Source organism: Pararge aegeria, chromosome 12 (genome assembly GCF_905163445.1).
Source record: "Pararge aegeria chromosome 12, ilParAegt1.1, whole genome shotgun sequence".
Lineage (NCBI taxonomy): Eukaryota > Metazoa > Arthropoda > Insecta > Lepidoptera > Nymphalidae > Pararge > Pararge aegeria.
The window spans coordinates 7,892,369-7,912,140 of record NC_053191.1 but is presented as its reverse complement, the minus strand read 5'-3'; the positions used below and the strand labels follow the sequence as shown (position 1 = coordinate 7,912,140).

General features: G+C 34.8%; 1 protein-coding gene across 1 annotated transcript in view; it reads left to right on the top strand.

Moving 5' to 3' along the window:
* LOC120628327 (tetratricopeptide repeat protein 28) overlaps positions 1-19,772 on the top strand; it is a 74,109-nt gene that overhangs the window by 28,171 nt on the left and 26,166 nt on the right. The window contains exons 3-6 of the mRNA XM_039896644.1: positions 204-373; positions 2,559-2,662; positions 5,601-5,803; positions 14,808-14,905. Coding sequence (XP_039752578.1) covers positions 204-373; positions 2,559-2,662; positions 5,601-5,803; positions 14,808-14,905 — 575 coding nt within the window. The remainder of the gene's footprint in view (positions 1-203; positions 374-2,558; positions 2,663-5,600; positions 5,804-14,807; positions 14,906-19,772) is intronic.

Below are 19,772 nucleotides of genomic sequence, written 5' to 3'. Positions count from 1 at the left end.
CTGCAATGGAAAAACTTAATGGAGTTTCAGGACATCAAGTTACCTAATATAGGTATATTTTAGGAAACCTTCTAATAAATAGAAAAGGCATGACTTTCGTAGTAATTATTTAAGGTTCTATTTTATTATTGTAATATTAAAATTGTCTGGTTGGTTTATTTTAATATTTTCATATCAAATAACAATTTCTTTTTTAAATCCAGGTGGAGCCAACCGGCTCTGCATCTCTGGGAGCCGCGTCGAGAGCGCTTTTCGTGGAGAAAGTTAGAGCTTCGAACGCAGCATGCCAATCCGGGGACTTCTCAACAGCAGTAGCCTTATACACCGACGCCTTGACTTTAGACCCGGCTAACCACATATTATACAGCAACAGGTAAATATATAATGTTTTGGTCAAGAAATATAAGATACTGCAAGTTACTTCGACTGCAATCTCAACTGATGATAATTGAGGATGCAGTCTAAGATAGTAGCAAACATTTTATGTACGATAGTTTGAACAGCTTAACCCCTAACGAGTTAGCACAACTTGTTAAGGGTTAAGCTGTTCAAAACTCACAATTCGTTTATTTCTAGTCGGCCTAATATACGCACTTTTAAAACGTCAAGTCCGTCTGTTTGTAGAGACTCTACCACCGGTTCAGAAGTCAGATTCTACCGAGAATAAGCCGGCAAGAAACTCAGCAGTTTCTCTTTTCCAACATCAACAATTTACATTTTAACATTCATTTTTCTATCTTGTGAGAGATGAAAGCGGAGCCGGATGCTTCAAAGCAACCTTGTCATTAAGAAATTCATCAATTTTATAGTAATCTCGCTATAATAAATGTGTTTTAACATATTCTTGAAACTTATGCATTGGCATATTATAAAAGCGTATACTCAATCCCACAAATGACTTCTGTGCATTTTGCAGAAGATTTGCAGATGTCACTAATTTATGACCATTTCTTGTAAGTCGACTGTTTATATCCACTTTTTGTTTGTATAGCCTAATACAAATACTATATTATTATAAATATATTGTGAAGCTAAGTAAGTATACTATATTTATAGTATTTCTTTAAACTTCTCACGGACGGATTCGCGTGATTTAAGTTTATTTATTGATCGTACAGCTCTTTTCTGTAATATGAATATAGTTTCGATATCAGCAGCTTTACCCCTGTTGTTAAATAAAATTAACATATTAAATTAAACCCAAACCCCTAATTGGCATCCACACGGCATCGTACCGGAAGACCAAAACGCTTGGCGGTATGTCTTTGACGGAAGAGTATTAAATAACCACGGCTGAAACCTCCCACGAACAGTCTAGAGAAATTTTAAGAAGTATAAATTCTCAATTTCTGCAGCTCTAACCTAGGAACCTTCCGCATATATTCGTCAATATTTGGCATATTTATCCACACAATATTATACAAATTTGGCAGATTTACTTCACTCCAAAGTAAGGTTTGTAACTTCATAAATTACACTAGGTACAGATGACTGACAGTATCTCAACTTCCGGAGTCGTGAGGGTGTCTACTGCGAGTACGGAATGTCGGCCACATGCTAGGTTTAATTATCCATTCTTATCAGATTAGAATAGCTGTTAAAAGCTGAGCTGAGGTAGTTAAATTCAGTATTCAGTCTTATTTCTTTCTGTTAATGAGAACAATGGCATAGTACCTTTATATACTTGCAATTTGCAAGATCAAATCAATGCAAGCTTTTTTAAGTATAAAACTATCCAATGACAACTTATATAGTGTCAGATGTATATAGTTTTAAGATACATATAATAATTTATAGCTAGCTTATTTGTATGTTATTATATACCTCCCCATAAATTCGTGATTCCAATGAAGAAAGTCAATCCATATTTGTGGTACGATAGATAATATCCAGCACATCTCAGTAGAATGTAGAGTTCTTTGAAATAAGCCGAGCCTGATATAACACCTTCAGACGAATACAGAAATACTGTTTTGGTACAGAAGTTAAGATTTGGTAATACTACTCAGGACGAGCTCATGTCGCAAAACGCTCTAATAATACAAAATATATCAAGAGATAACATAAATATAAGTAAGCCTTTACAAGCTATCAGCAAAAGCGAAAGCTTCAAGTCTGTTGATGAGATATTTCTACTATTTTCATAAATAGTAGTGTCGAGTTATGACTCTATTATACATAAAATTCTAAATGCCGCATTGGTCTAGAATAGAGGTCCTGAATTTTAATTGGCTCATGCCACATGGTAGGTGTTTATTTTTTCCATCAAGGAATTTACAGTACCAGACCGAAATCAGGAAAATAGCAGTATCTGTCGAACACCGACCCGCATTGGAACTGTGTAATTCCTAAAACCTAATCTCTCTTCTATGGGATTGGTGACGTTATTGGGCTGAGGCTGACTACACTACAACATTGCAAATTGGTATTTATAGTGGACTTTTATCCAACAAAGACGTCCTAAAATAAATGAAGATAATAAAATAAATCCTTTATCAGTTTCTGCTAAAGTCTTAATTGCTACTTTGTGTACAATTTGCTTTTGTTTTTGCCCTAAGGTCAGCTGCGAGGCTAAAGCAAGGACAGTTCGCGGCCGCCCTGCAAGATGCAACGCGAGCGCGGGAACTTTGCCCGAACTGGCCCAAAGCCTATTATAGGCAAGGTAAGAAAAGGACTTTAACTACTGCACGTTTTCAATAAACCTGCTGCGTTTATTTAAAATAAAGCCTAACAATTACAAGTTCAGGTTCTCTCCTATTTAATATCCTTATTCCAGTATCCCATACCTAAAAGGTATCTCTATCTTTGACGTTTCCTAAATAATATTCTAAATGCGGAACTGAGTTGTTGGTTTGTTACGATTTCACGTATCATCATGAAATTTTTCATTTATGTTGTCAGGGTTACAGAAAATAAACTAAAGTAATAAATAAATATACTAAGACAAAGTAAGTTGTGGTACGAGTACGAAGATGAGAAGAAGAGATTTATGAATATTTTTATGCATAATATAAATAAATAGTTAAAATATCCTCAAATGTCATGAAACTAAGAAAATAATCATAAAAAACTCAATCAAATCAGTTAACGAATTTTAAAAATATGATGACACAGCCACAGTGGTGAAACTTATAACACTCCTCTTTTTGAGGGATGGGTCCGTTTAAGGTCGATACACATTAATAACACCCTCTTTGGACAGGGCGGGACACATTAAATGCGACTTTAATAAGCTCCTTGTATGAAATTGCGTATTGTTATGCAAACTCGTTACGTGATATGGTGATATCGTGAAAACATTCGTGCGATCACATTATATTGCGTGCGACTAAGTATTAACTTTCTGCAATTTTTTCCCCCTTTGTTTCCTGTTTAGCTTTAAATATTTACTTTTTTGCTACGAGGTGGGTGGGTCGTCATAGATGCGACGGTGAAAATCTTTATACATCGCAATTCGTTATTCAAATGGACCTTTAAAAGGCACTTTAATGCAAACATAAAAATTTGCAAAGATGATGGTGATAACTACATACGTAAACATTAAATTATATACAAGGGTTTCAAACTCCTGGTCTAAGAAGAAGCTCACAAAACTTAGCCAGGTGTTATTTTTGTTATTTTTGATAGTAGCTATCAAAAATACTTTTCTATCATTTACCGTTCACGTAAACTTATATAATGAAAGTTTTATACAAGCTTACTTTATATGTAAAGTGTAAACTTTTTGAGAGACACCAGACATCTTCAGACTGATAAAATTAACACTAAACTAGCGGACATTTATTGCAAAATTGTAAACAATGTTCTTGAAGTTTTATGTTGCCCAGTATACGGAATGCGGGTTTTATTTGGTTTAATGCTTATAAAAATACATAACATTATGAGCTGTAATTAAATAAATAAATACACTACGACAATACACACATCGCTATCTAGCCCCAAAGTAGCGTTAGCTTGTGTTATGGGTACTTAGATGACTGATGAATAATATACATAAATACACACCAGACACTGAAAATCATTAATGTTCATCACACAAACATTTTCCAGTTGTGTGAATCGAACCCACGGTTTTGGACCCACTGCGCCAATCGATCGTCAATTGGAGGGATCTTGACCTTTCCTCTATGGCTCTATATACATGAATTGTTTGTTCGTTTGCTTCTCCCTACTGTACGCCCTAACTAAACAACCAATCGACTTAATTTTTGGCGGAGAGTAATTTAGACGGAGAGTAACATAGGCTAGGCTTTTTATCCCAGGAGAACTAATAGTTCCCACGGGGTTTATAAAAAATCGCAAGGAACCCAGACGAAGAACGCGAGCAGCAACTAGTAAATAAGAAATAATATCAGTATTTCATATTTTCAATGAAAGTTTTGATAATTAGAGTCTAAAATAAACCCACATACGGCCTTTAGGGTAACGTTTTGTCAGTTTGGATTTGTTGGACTACGATTAAGTCTGTACACCCTCATGACCAAGAAAAAGGAGTTGCTTACTAAAGACAGGGAATGAAGACTAAACATTATTAGTTCGTCGTAGGCTAGTTTCACCACAAATCTAGAGCAACTCAGAAAGTAGACATAATGATCACTTATCAATCTTCGCTGTACTTAGTCTAGGCCAAGTGTCTAAGTAACAGTTTTAAACAACGTTTATGGTCTGTGTTATAATTAAAAACAAACTGTGCTGTTCGATATATAATAATGAACAAGCTGTTGCCCACTTCATCCACGTATATATCAGTTTTGTAAAAGTCCTACGAAAACTATGTACTTGTCTTGGATAAAAATCGTGTCAAATTTCATCATGATCGGTGCTTCTCTTTTAAGTTAACTTTATTTTTTTATTTTTCCACTACAAGTTAGCCATTGACTGCAGTCTCACCCGGTGGTAAGGGACCAAGCAGTCTAAGATGGTAGCGAGCTAACCTGTTAGGGAGTTTGGCAGTTATTTAGTTTTGGCCCTGTTCTCAGAGCAAGGAAATAGTACGAAGTTTTAGTATCAAGGTAATTTTTTTGCTAACATATTTCATAGCGATGTACAACAAACGCATCGAAGTGCTTACTATAGGCGTTTTCGGACAAAGAGAGTAATTTTTAACACTAAATTCAAAGTAGTTATGGCTCACGACTTCGTTAGCGTTTAAATTCTGATATATATAGGTTGTTCTCAGACCTTTGAACTACCACTATGCATAAAACATTTAGATCTCTTGCACTGTGACAAAAAAAGGCAAAGCTATCCCATTCCATGTTAAGCCGTTCTGACGTGGAGTAAAAAACAATCTTTGGCGTTTATAATATTAGTATCAGCGTCATCATCAATTTCATCATCAACTCATTACCGGACCACTACAGGCAGACTAAGAATAAGGAAAGGCAGTAGTCAATCATACTGGTCAAGTGCTACTGCCTTAAGAACATTATGTAGAACTCTCAGGCATCCGGGTCTCCTGACGACGTTTTCCTTCATCGTTGAAGCAAGACATATTTAATCATTTAAAACTCACATAACTCAGAAAATTAGAGGTGCGAGGATATTACCGCTCCGCATATTGTATAAATTGCATAAATTAAGTTAATGTTGTATTATAGGTGTCGCTCTACAATGCCTGGGTCGACATGGTGAAGCTCTGGCCGCATTCAGTTCAGGATTGGGGGTGGAGCCATCGTCACGACAGCTCCTGGCCGCTCTTGTGGAGGCTTCCCTCAAGTCTCCTCTACGAGTTACACTAGAACCCACGTTTAGACAACTGGAAGCTATGAAATTAGATCAGTCGCCCTTTGTATTAATATCGGTAAGTTATTTATGATAACATGATAATTTAAGTAGGCAACGTCTATTAGAATCTTTTTAAATAAAAGTGTTGTGGTAGAAACTTTCTCCTGATTGTATTAGGTAAATTAAGAACAGAAGTATTTAGAATGTCAAAGCATCAAATAGCAGAAAGTATTACCAATGTCAAAACTCTACTCTTCCGTCTTCATCTGTGAGTCATGAGTGTGATCTATATGTAAATAAGTCTTCCGTCAGTCAGACAGTTTGTCAATAAAATACTTACCAAATAATTTATGCAGATACATACATTACGCGAACCTATTAGCTGCATTAATATTAAATTACATAATTCCTCGATGATTGGTTTAAAATTAATTATATTTACTTATCGCTTAATAAAATTAGTCGTTAAATTAAAACTAATTTCAAAACAGAAACTAATCTCGAGAAAGATAAAATTCTCATAGTTTAATATTCAAAATTGTAATCGAAACTTTCATATCAATTCTTCTAAACATTAGGATGTTAGCGGAACACATTTTAAAGCGGATTTTGTAGCCTGATAGGTGGATGTATCATATTCATCACATTATTCAATAGATACAACGAAAAGTTGGTCTACGGGATGTAATTAATTCATTTCAAGTTATAATTGCACAAAGCAATAAAATTAGAGAGTAGAAGTAGATATAATAATATAATTCAACCAAAACGTGCTAAATTATAATTTTACTTGTGGCAAAACAATTGAATATGAACTGTTGCTTTTAGGGCTCTGTACATATAGAGCCAAAAAAGCAAAATATTTGTTAGACTATAATATATGAACATATAAAACCTAGGGTAAACATAACGCTTAGTGTTTTGTTCCTAGGTTTTATAAGTTACTCACAAATATTTTAAAAATATACGCATACAATTAAGTTTTTCTCTTAATTAGCTAAGTCACTTGTACCTATAAAGGCTTAAAAATGTTCTTTTAAATCACCACCAATAAAACACCATGCTTTTATAGGTCGTGATGAGGTTTATAAATTTTACATAAACCTTTATAACTTTGTTGCTAAAGTAAACGTCGTAAATACAATGAACCACTTTGCGGCCATTAAGCTTTTTTCTCTCAAACGAGTGCTTGTACGTTTTGAAGCACCCTATATATTAAAGTATTTGACAGTGCGTGGAAATCACATTGACATTTTAAATAGGGAACGGAATGCCTTGGGAAAGGTTTGTTTCCCGAAAAACGTTTTTTTCTTTATTTCCGATGCTATGGCAAACGTTTCAGGTGGACAGTAATCTGAACGGCTACACGTCAAAACTTTACCTATTAATCAACACACTAGCAAAATAATCACGCTGGGGTTTAGGCTATATACAGACAACACGGAGTAGCAAGAAAAAGCAGATCGCATATTAATTTTATGGTAGATACATACATTACCCATTTGTCTGCATTAATATTAAATGCAATATTCCTCGATGCTTGATTGATTTTTAATTATATTTATCTATTTATGTACCAACTAGCAAAATCTTCACGCTGTGCTAAGGTTTAAGGTGAAAACAAAGAACAAGTGGAATAACAAAGTAAAGAAATTGCTTAGCTATTAATAATTAATTTTATGGTTAAATTTTCCATAACAACAAGATTTTAAAATGCTTACATATAAGAGGCTATATTAAAAAAGATTTATAAAAATGGAAAACTTATGTTCCACAAATTTTTCCTGGGATCATTTCTTTTCGAGAAATTTTATAAAGTTTTTATTAGTTTATTAAGAATATTAAAACGATTTTTATCAATTTTATTTATTTATGTCTACCTACACTTTATTTGAAAACCGATAAAAGAAAAAGACATGGACACAAAACAATAAATAACACAAACATTTATACGCACACACATACACGTGTAAATGGAATTTCAATTCATTACCAGTCGTTTGGATAGGTAGGTTTTTTTTTAGGAAAAATGTAGGTTATTTTAAACTCTACTAAGTGTAGTAGATTAGTCTAAATTGAATATTTGTGATACTTTTTACCACCTTTTGTGGTGTCCTGGTACCCCCTTTTCAACTATGCTTGTTTATAACTTATAAGGGAATAATACTGTGTGTTTTTATTACCAAAAATAAAAAAACCTTTAAGTAAAATTCTTATTAACAAAGTCAATTTTAGATTTTTCACTTAGCTAACTTCAGAGATAAAAGGCGAGCGATGGCGAAAAACGTATCTAATACTAAATTTTAATACTATACTACCTACTACGAGTAGATATTTATTCGAAGTGAGAGCTGAGCAGTGCAATGGGTCTGTCTGTTCTCAAATACAGAGGGTATTTGAGAGAGGAGGAATTTGCCCAACTTTTGGACGTGGCAATGAAGATAATAACGACGAATACTGTTTCAGTAATAAGTTTTCTACGTGTATTAAAATACAACTAACTTAATAAACTCAACTGAATAAATTGAAACGGTGAACAAGTTTATCCGCATTTTCAATAGCCTCGCAACCTCCAGTCTCAGCGTAATCTTTATTCAAAGTGATACAGCCGAAACACTCGTGATTTTCTTTAAAATAAGTATGCAGTTAAATGGTATAAAGTAATGTGATTCGTGGGCCGCTGTCGAACTTGAGTTTATTTAAACTGTCAACGGGATGTTTAAATATCTGATGCTCAGGACCAATTACCTGCCTTTTACGTAAAGGATAAGATATAAAATTTACACTTTCTTTTTTAAATCACGTGTACGGAGGATACAACAAAGACAAACGTATTATACAAAGATATCAATTGTAAGAAAGGAAAACAATGAAAACCCATTCCTACTTAATAAAATTAAAAAAAAAGTATACATTTAAGTTTACGAAAGACTTTATTTAGTGATAAAATTTTATGTTAAGCCAAGGTATTGTTTTAACAACGATCAAAACATGGCCAGTAGGTACTTTGGTGTGCAGATAATTACGTCAGGGCATTTTAAGATCTCATAGAGTTAGTAACTTAATCTAATAGTTTTTCGGACAAAATATTACATACCTTCAGTTTAAATATTAATATTTATAATTATTAGCATCCAAAAATTTAGTCGTTCTTAATTCTTGGTAAATAAACTATTTAAAAATAGAACTTCTTTATAAAGCGAATATACCTAACGATTGCGTTTTTGTATTGGGATTATAAGCCGTACTTAAAAAAGTTTAGCAAGTAATATATTTTGTTTATATTGTTAAAACATAACATGGGTCTTACTACGAATGTCTAACAATGAGTTGTCAATGTGGGATGCTTTAAAAAGAATTTAATGTTGTTCGAAGGTACTGCCTATTTCGTTCGTAGTCGTTTTATAGTCCTTGTCTTAACTGCTTCGTTAAACTAGGGGCCAGCATGCTCAACTACGAGTCAATAGGTCTCAGTTTGAATTTTTTTTTTTCTGTTAAAATGTCAGTGCCAGCCCGGAGTGACATATAGGCTATTTCTACCACCACGCTTTGTAAAGCACGTTAAGCAATAGTCCTGAAAATTTGCATTAATAGGTGCATAATGGTTAAAGTCCGCTCACCCGCTGTTGTGCAGTTTGCTGCTCTAATAAGCTCCTATATTATAGGACAGGTCTGGCTTGTGGCCACTGGCCAGCATTTGAGATATATGGAATAAGGGATATTTTTTTTTAAATTTAATGTGGATGAAAACACAGGTCACCGCTAGGTTAAACAAAATATAATATGTATGAAAACGCAACGCTAATAACATAACCAAACAAAAGAAAAGCAAAATTCGGCTGCAACTCGCAAGCCTTAAAGAATCTTGCAGTCGCACCATTTGCATACATTCCACTCGCTGTCGGACATTCGAACATTTTTGGGCGCATTTAACGTTCAAACAATGGGACTGAGTGATCAGGACCCCATAAATACGACCCCCGCGTATTTAAATACAATCTGGACGACAGTTGATAGGCAGCGGGACGTGTATAAACCGAAGGTTACCACAAAATGGAGGCTGTCTACCGGAAAAGACAAAACTGGAAGTTACTACTTATATATTTTTTCACATTATTGTTACCTTATCCACGTTGTCATGAAAAGTAATAATGTGGTCAAATTTTAAATTCCGCTTACCCAGAAGATACTCGTACCAATTTTCAATTCCCACAATAAAAATACCAGAGCGTAGGAAGCCGATCTATTTTTTTCCGCTTTAAATATTTATGTACCTACTACTTATTGTCATAAGTCGAATATGGACAATTGATTGAAATCTGATATAGACCTATGTACCCATAGAGCGTTATCCCGATAATTCTAAAAGTAAAACAATTATAAAGAAACAGTAGAAGTATCTAGAGAAGTACTATAGTATCTAGAAGTTGCTTAAAAAAATGACGTGATATTATATGCCTAACTTCTGCCAACTAAAATAAACATTGTTGGTGTCTAGTAAAAAGTAAAAAGAGCGTTAATAGTCAGTGTTGATAGCCTCACAGCGACACGGGTTATTTTACAAACTGAATGTGAATTTAAGCGACCTGCCTTCTATTTCATATATTGTATTAAAGAGTAATACAACTATTTTTATTGATCTTATACAGAATAAGTGTCCCACAGATTTTTTTTGTGTTACCTACAAAAAACTAAATTGTTTATTTTATTTTCCGTTTCCACAGGACGTAAACCTAAATTTGTTTTGTTCTTGTAATTTGTAGGTACCTTTGACGATACACCTCCGAACATCCTTGACAAATGGTCGTTTATATTTTTCGCTGGGGCAAAATTATTTTTTATCTCACCGACGCAATATTACCGAAGGTATTCATTATGCCGACTCGGCATTAGATGGCATAAAATAAGGTAGACGATTATTAAGGCGATTAGATTCAGATATTTGTATTTCGGCAGTCCTTTGTTGCTGATCCAGCTATTTTTTGTTGTCCACAACTTACAGCACTGAGTAGCGATAGGTACATTTTTTCTGATCTTAAAAATTGACTTGAGCTTCGTGACGTCGTTGAACCTATTAAGTAGAGCTATTAGCTACCGCCGAGGTAGAGATATCTGGTATCCTATAAAACCATAAAAAATACTTAATGCACTTGTAGGGATTATGATAATTACCAGAAAGCTATTACACAGTACTCACAAAAGAAATATTATGATTTAAATTAAATTCGTAATTTATCTAGAATCGGGCACTGTGGGTGTTCCCTTTACATTTATTTTGATTGTTTATTTCACTATAATCTAGCGTTAAAAAAAAATTGAGATTGAATTAAGAACCTCCTACTTGTAAGTCAGTAGAAAAGAAAAATAACTTTGTTGGTTGTAGGGTAATGTTATTATATAGACTTACTTACTCGACTATTCTACACAAAAAGTTTTTAACAATTCAAACCAGTAATTCCTGAGATTAGCACGTTAGCATTGTAAGTATATATGTAACGAAAACCTCTTTTCTTGAGTTCGTATATCAAACCTTTTTTAAAGTAACCAGTTTTATTTACAGTCATCTAGCCTTTGACAATTTTATAGTGAAAGCCATTTTAGATGCTGGTTAGTAGTGGAGCAAGCTAAGATGATAGCGGGCTAACCTGTTTAGGGGTTCAGCAGTAATCAAATTGAATCACTTGACTCGTTAGATTTGCTATAGTACTATACTATAAAAAAATCAGAAATAACAAATTCAAGCGAAGGTTATCTGCGAAGCGACTCTAACACTGGGTTGGAAGGCAGATTCTACTAAGAAGAAGATAGCAAAAAGCTCAGCGTTTTCTTGTTTGCATCAGTTACTTTTTTTACAATTTTCTCTTTAATTTTATATTTATTTATTGTTCTTACCTTCTATGGGATGAAAACGGAGCAGACAGCATCTTAGCAAAATTTTCATTCAAATTCATTGATTGTATAGTAGGACGTGGGTTCGATTTCCACAACTGGAAAATGTTTGTGTGATGAACAGGAATTTTTTTTCAGAGTCTGGGTGTTTATATGTATTTTATAAGTATTTATGTATATTATTCATAAAAACCCATATGCACCCATAACACAAGCTACACTTACTTTGGGGCTAGATGGCGATGTGTGTATTGCATACCCTACCCTCAGATCCTATCACAGTTTTGGAAACAATAGAATAAAACACTACAATACCGATTCTTGACTAACGTAGGTGTGTGTGCGTGTATTTCATAAGTCTAATAAAACATTGCTTTACCTAAACATTTCGTAAAACCCGTAAGGTTTTTCTATGTTGTTTTATATTGTTGCTTTTTTAATGCATACCCTGGTCAAAAACCATTTGCACCCCCCTGCATAAAACTCGATGTAACGAATGTGTTTTAATAAATTGTCTACATTTATTAAAACATTTGTAGGTACAAAATAATTGTCTTCAGAATCATGTTATTAAAGCGCATATTCAACCCCACAAAGGATCTCTGTATCTTTCGCAGACGATATGCAGTTGACACTAATTTATGTCCTTTATACTTTGACGAGTTTTCTGAAGCAAGAGCGGTGCGATTGTACACTTCGTAACGTTCTACGTTTCTGGTTCGTATTCCGGATCAATCAATAATTTAAACTCAAAACTGGAATCTTTTTTATTCAAATAGGATAACATAAGCTCTTATGAAGATGCATACAGCTTATTTTTGCATTTTTTTTAATTTAACCGGTGATAGGTAAATTTATTATCTTAAAACTTTAAAGGTTCTGAACGCGCCCAAGGAGCCAATTCTGTATCTCAGTTGACCAAATTTAAGTAGCCAGTAGCCACCACTATGGAAAGTCACGACAAAGATATGATGCCAAGCGACTTCGCGTTCCAGTACGATGCTGGGTAAAAACCGATTGGAGTGCCATACCTACCCAAAACAGGCTGACCCGCTCATATCTTACGTCCAAGATTAATAACCAATCGAATCCAAAATCTTCAGATGGCATATTTAATTTAATAGTGCTATGCTTATCTACAGGTAAGAGTAGGAAAATGCACTAATAAATTAAATCTGGCATCTGAACATTAAATATTAAAATGGTTATTAGCATTGGGCGTAAGACTGCATCATCACTTACCACCAGGTAAGATTCCCCAAAAATCCCACGTTACATTCAGAGTTACATTCATTTTCTTAGTTTCTACCGAGTCAGCTATTACGGACAGTCAAAATTGCTATCCGTAATCTTGGTTTCTCCGTTTGTTGACACCTTGGTGTAGAAATCTTAGCGGTCAATATGCCAAATATGTACATACATATATTAAAATTTAAATTCAACTTCATATAATATATTTCGACCTCGATTCAATACAACAGCTAGGTAGATATTCAAAATCGTTTGTAATGTTTTTGTTACCAGCAAATGATACTCAAATTCGCATTTCAGTGTATTAGCCCATTATTATATTTAGTTTCACGGACTAAATTATATACGGGCGAGATCAAAAGTCATTCCGACGACATTTTTATGAAAGGATATTAGTATTACACGACAAAGATTTTATGCACTTTGTATTTAATGGATAATAAATTGAGTGAAGATACGCGCGTATAGGCTATTTTGCTGATAGCGGGCCATTAACGTGTATTAGCTTATTTTAATGAGGTTCTTGTACAGATTAAAAGTCATGGATATTTTTTATTGCAGAGTTAACGTTATCGGACATAACCAATCCATTTAAGTTTTGTTCTTTTATTCAAATCATCATCATCATCATCATATCAACCCATTATCGGTCCACTACAGTGAACAGGTCTCCTTCCACAATGAGAAGGGGTTAAGGCCGCAATCCACCACGCTGGCCCAGTGCGGATTGGTGGACTTCACACATATTTGAGAACATACAACAACAGACTTCACCGTTCACCTTCACCGTTGAAGCAAGTGATATTTTAATTGATTAAAACGCACATAACTTAGAAAAGTTAGAGGTGCGTGAGGGGGTTAAAACTCGTCCCGCGAAAGTGTAGTCGAAGTCCTACCCAATGGGCTATCAACGCTTTATTCAAATAAAACGCTCTTAATGTCATTGCGTATGCGCAGGGATCATGTGCACACATAAAGCCAACTGAAGATTTTTCTCCGTTTTCCGAAATCTACTAAAGCAAACTACACCTAAAATAAAGATACATTCGTAGTTTCTTAAGAGATTAGTGTTTTTTCGGGATATGGGATGAAAGTGTTTCTCCATGTTACAGCATAACGCTGTTGAACTGAAACCGTAATTACATCATTTTCACTGGAACTTAATTTATTGCACTTAATAAAAAACGCCCGTCTAAGTACGATTCATACTGGTGCACAGAGGGTTTCGTACTCGTAAGTGAAACGATAACTTGAGGTAATGAACAAAAAAAATTCGTTTTCTTAATGAACTTAGTCGGTTCATTAAGATAGGGGAAACTTAGAAATCTTCTTTTCCTAGCTTGAGCTTTCGTGAGAGCTCGTCTGGGTAAGGTAAGGTAAGTACTGCCGCTATGCAAAATTGCTATGTTCCGGTCTGAAGGGCGTCGTTGCCGGTGTAATTGAGGCATATGAGACCTCAAATCACAACAATCAAGGACACAAAGTAACACTTTGTAGGTCGTCATCCTTACATGCCCTGCGTAGTGTTACAAAGTTTATAAGCGATGGATTTGCACTAACCATCAGTTCCAGGTTATGGACCATCTGCCCGACAAATATAACTATAAAAAAGTGTATGATGAAGAGTTTGCTTGTATGTTTAAACACGCTTATGTTTATGACGGAACTAACATCCTGATTTATAGAAACGTATTTTTGCGTAAAGTAGCCCGATAATTAAGATTGCTCCCGAATTTAGTAACTATCTATCCAATCCAAAATCCCTACTCCTAGAGATAAAAACTTTATACACTATAGGATGATGAAATAAATCCTGAATGCACATTTTGTAATTACTGCACAGCTACGAATATAACGAATTTGGTTAAATTATTTAAACAGGCATTATTAAGGTGTTTTCATTTAATATAATGGCATTTAATACATAATAACTTTGACAGGTTGTTGGTCAAGAGCTTTTAGCGGCAGGGCAGTACCAGGCGGCAGTCACTGTCCTAGAAGCTGCATTGAGAATTGGATCCTGTTCCCTAAAATTAAGGTACATATTTGCTTTTCTACATATTTGGTTTCCAGGCCTTCACGTGTCGGCATTGTGTGTGGTTTCTAAAGAAATATTGATATTGTCATCGGATATGTTTGCATCTGCTTTTAATGTTTGTTCCTTTTAACCGAAACTAAAACAGTTTTGATTTACTTATGCCATATTTCTGGTAAATAGGATTTGTTAAGAGTATTTCAAGTATTTTGTGGATGGGAATACATTTTTTTTTTTTTCTTATTAGGTTTTCACTCTATTTAACCGATTTTCAAAGATAACAGGTTTTCTACGTGATTATTTAAGAAATGTTAGGTACTTCTTATATCTGTAAATTATAAACCGATTTTGATGTTTTTTTTTGTTTCAAAGAGTATGAAATTTGAGAATAGTCTGATATACATTTTCTGAGGTAAAAGATGGTCTTCTCAACGGTCAACAGTGTATCATTTGCACGTCGTAAAGTAGGCAGTAAAAAAGGTTTCATAATTTAAAAAACGTTGTATTACGTAAGCAGACTTATACTATTTACTTATGTTTTTTTCAAAATGTAAGTACCTGCAATAACTTGCATACAGGATATGCACTGAAAATTCAAATACAAAATCAAAATTTAATTATTTCAAGTGGCCCTAGTTTACCAATTATAAGTATTTGAATACCCTGTATCAGTCAAAATCTGAAAGACGAAATAACAAGATATAATTAAATGCTATCATGTCACGTTCTGCCGTATTGTGGCGAGATTTACTTTTGTTCACATTGCACAACTTTATCCAGTACGTGAGATATCCCCATTTCAAATTAATCTCTTAGCACCGATTACACTTTTGCCACCACTCAAATCTTAAACGAAGACAAATTACTCCTCAGATCTTCGCATTCATTTATATTGCATTATTATTTTAATCATGGTCCATGTTGACAGTACTGCAGCTAGGGTTGCCAACTTGGAAATTAACTGTCAGGAAAATCTATAGAGATTTTTCTAAATAGACACAAAGTAAATTAATAATACTTATAAGTACTTTTGCAGCATGTGCATGAATAAAATAAATCTCACTATCCGTATTACGTGCTTCTACCTACTACGGTCAGGCGGTGGAGTTGAATCGCAGAAAAAGATAATTTGCTAGCGTGAAATAGTGACAAGAACAAAAAGAAGAGTGCCTGCGTACATATTTTTTTTTATTATATGCATAGGTTCTATAAAGTAATAATACACGAATAAATCATCCATCAATATATATAGCTCAAATCTGATAGCCTACTACTAAAAATACATCGTAAATGAATTCAAACTTAATGCCTAAATATAAAGAATGAAATTATCATTAAAACTCTGAATAACTGGATTGGACCGGACTCGATTGAATTGGAACAATACGGTCTCCTAGTTAGTTAGAACAGATGGATCCCAAAATTAAATTAGTGATAGCGAACTCTTGTCTATCCCATATCAAGAGTATTTTTTTTAAGCTCTTGGTTCAGTATCTGAAACGCTGATCTGGACTGAATGAAGCCAAAGCCAAGCCAGGTGGCAAGCATAGCAATCCACCATCATCTATATAATATATAGGAAGGTCGAGTAAATGAAACGTATGACTTTACATACGGATGATTTTATATTTCCGTAAGATTTTGGGCAATTGTAGGCGAAGAACTTTTATAATTTTACATACATTATATTTTTTACTGTTCATTTATACAACGGCGGGTAACCTTAAAACTTGATTTTCTAAACACACATTCGAGAGCTCGAATTTCAAGAAGATCCCAAGAATTCCTGAAGCCCTGGTAACCTTACTTGACAGTGGTGTAATTTATATGTGCTTAAGGACGGTATCTTTGGCGGAATTTCGACGTTTTGATTTATTTCGTACTGCAGACGCAGGAAATAAAGATGTATAATGGTTTCAAGTGACGTCGGGCTTAATAGGCCGGTATATTTTCGTTTGCTTATTTGGTTTTTGGGTCCTGGACATGATATAATGTTCTCGAGTAATTTGCTGGTAGACATTATGAGACTCATAATTTCTGTCTACTTATCGAGGAATTTGAGACTTATATTATACTATTATACCATGTATACCAAATACATAAAATGTTTTTATAGATGACTGCATCGTTGGTTTAGAAGTTAACATGTTTTCTTACGGATCAAGACGTCTCTAGTGTAATTCCAGGATTAAGCAAAAATTGTTTTTTTCTGTAAATTTTCGATAGCAGCCCGAAGTTAAGATGTGGTCAACGCCCGTGCTTTGGAAAGTGCGCCAAGCCGTTTGTTCTAGCTATTATCACTAATACCTAACCGTTAACGCCCGCCAACCCGTATTGTGCTGCGTGGGGGGGTTTAAGCTCTTAATCTCTCCCTCCGGGAAACGATCAAAAGCTGAGAATGGTAGATATATATGTACTCACCTTAGTCAATCGGTCCTTAGGTTCCTACTTTAACAGCAGTCTACAGGTAGATACATGCCTTTAAATTTTAAGGACCTATTTTAAGCACTACCTAACTTAAAATGTAAAAATGTAAACATTAAAGAAAGCCTAGCCCAGAGTATATTGCGGGTAAACCTATTTTAAAGTCTCGAGCCGCATAGCTTGCGGTTAAAAGTTGAAACCATTTCCAATGTGACGGGAATCAAGCGGCGTTGAAACCCACACCTCGTCGCGATGTTATCTCTTTGATGGATCGAATCAGGATCGATACCGCCTTTCAATGAGAACGCTTAACTCAATAAATAGGGACATTTATTTTTGATTTTTATCGATATAAGATAATTGGTGACTGATGGCGCTATAAGGGACGCGGCAGCTGTGGGTGAGACCGAAGCTGCGACCCGTGACGTGCCGCAACAGTGGATCGGGTTGCGTATTACTTTTTTACACTAACGCCTACCTGAATGTTTACTGTCAAAATGATTACGAATATAAAATAAACAGGTTCGTGTTCAGTGGTTTAGTTACACTTTATACTACATATATTTCGATTATCATTAAGGAATGCGTAATATATCGCCTAAAATCAGAAATCAAAAAGCTCAGTATAATGTTAAAACTGACACTTGTCTTGTTTGTGTCAAGAATCTTTTAGAATTATTACACACACACACACTGCTCCTCCTGATTCGTATTGACGGGTTTTGACGGTCGACGTTATCACACGTTAATGATATCCAATAACGACGGTTTAACTCTGGTCTCCCTGGCACAAGGATGGACCAAGCCAATTTCATATATATCTTAACTTAGTTTGGTATTGAGAATTTCTTGAAAGGGAAAGCCTTACTTATGTAAACTATTCTGGTTGGACTCAGTATTGGATACTCGACCTCTTGGTCTGTAGTCAAACGTACTGACCATGAAACCATCGAATCAGTCAACGAAGCAAGACTAGAAACCTTTTAAAATTACCTTTTCACCAATTTTTTTTTACTGCAACAACTTGCTTCTTTTTGCTATCGCGCTGTCTACATTCGGTTGGGCGCTGTCTTCCAAAATATCAATTTTAAAAATAATGAAGTGAGTAGGTACATTCCATTCATTTTTAACACCTGCCACATCACCTCATAATATTTATTAAATTCCATGCAATAGTTACAAATTACAATATCCTTGTAACTCAAGACTATCGATCTTCCATTAAGACATCATAGAATGTTAAATGATACCGGTAAAGTGATTTATTAAGGTGGGATGAATTTAAATAGTTATCATTTTAATTTTATCAACAACATTGCTTTTTATCAAAGACTTTGAAAAGTCTCGAGACATCAACCGTGAGACCAAAGCAGTTAACTATTTCAACTCTAAGACAGCAGTTAATTTTTTTTTTACTTATCCTTGTCCAAGGCTGAATGGAATGGTTCATCGACCGTCTAAATTACAGTTTACTTCCACTTCTTATCTTCTTCTTCGACTTTCGCTATCGAAACTATCTTATTTTTTTTTAACTTTCCCATCATATCAGGCCGTGTCGAGATCTTGTCTCGATCAATGCCTAATGCTCTGACTCAGTATTCTGAACCATTTGAGCAAGGATTTTAGCGTTAGATGCCGTCCGTAATTATGCGGAGCTCGACATGTGGACATCTCAAAGGCTTGTACGAATGCACACGTCTTGCAACCATATAAAACTATTGGTAAATCGTAGCATTATATGTAGGTACATGTATAACAACTCCAAATAGGTACATTATCTTGTAACCCCTTTACTATTTACTCTTTGGAACATATTTCTACTGATTCTTGTTCGTACTCTTTTGCGCTATTTATGTGCTGTTAGAAAATTGTAATAGATTGTTTGTTTATTTGCGCATCATACAAAACTAAGAACTGCAATAAAACTTTCCATTCTAAAGATATATACCTACGTACTCATAATTAATACAAAGTTTTTTTATTCCACTACTAGTTAGCCCTTGCCTACAATCTCCCCTGCTGGTAAGTGATGACGCAGTCTAATCTGGTAGCGGACTAGCCCGTTATGGCAGTTTTATTAGGGTGTTTACTAGGGTCGTCAGTAAGTAATTTAAATATAGTATTCGAATATGGGAGGGCAAAGTTAACATTCAATTTAAATGCCCTTGAGATTCCATTTTTCATATTATCCTTAAATATTTGCCATGCTTGGCGAGTTTGAATACTAGCACGCTCTTCTAACTTTCCTAAGTTATATAACTTGCTTTAATGGTGAAGGAAAACATCGTGAGAAAACCTGCATGCCTGAAAGTCTTCCATATTGTTCTCAAAGGCGTGTGAAGCCCACCAATCCGAACTGGGCCAGCTGGTGAACGACGGCCTAAAGTCTCGCCGTGAGAGGAGGCTCGGGCCGTGTAGTGGGTCGGTAATGGGTTGTTTACAGAAA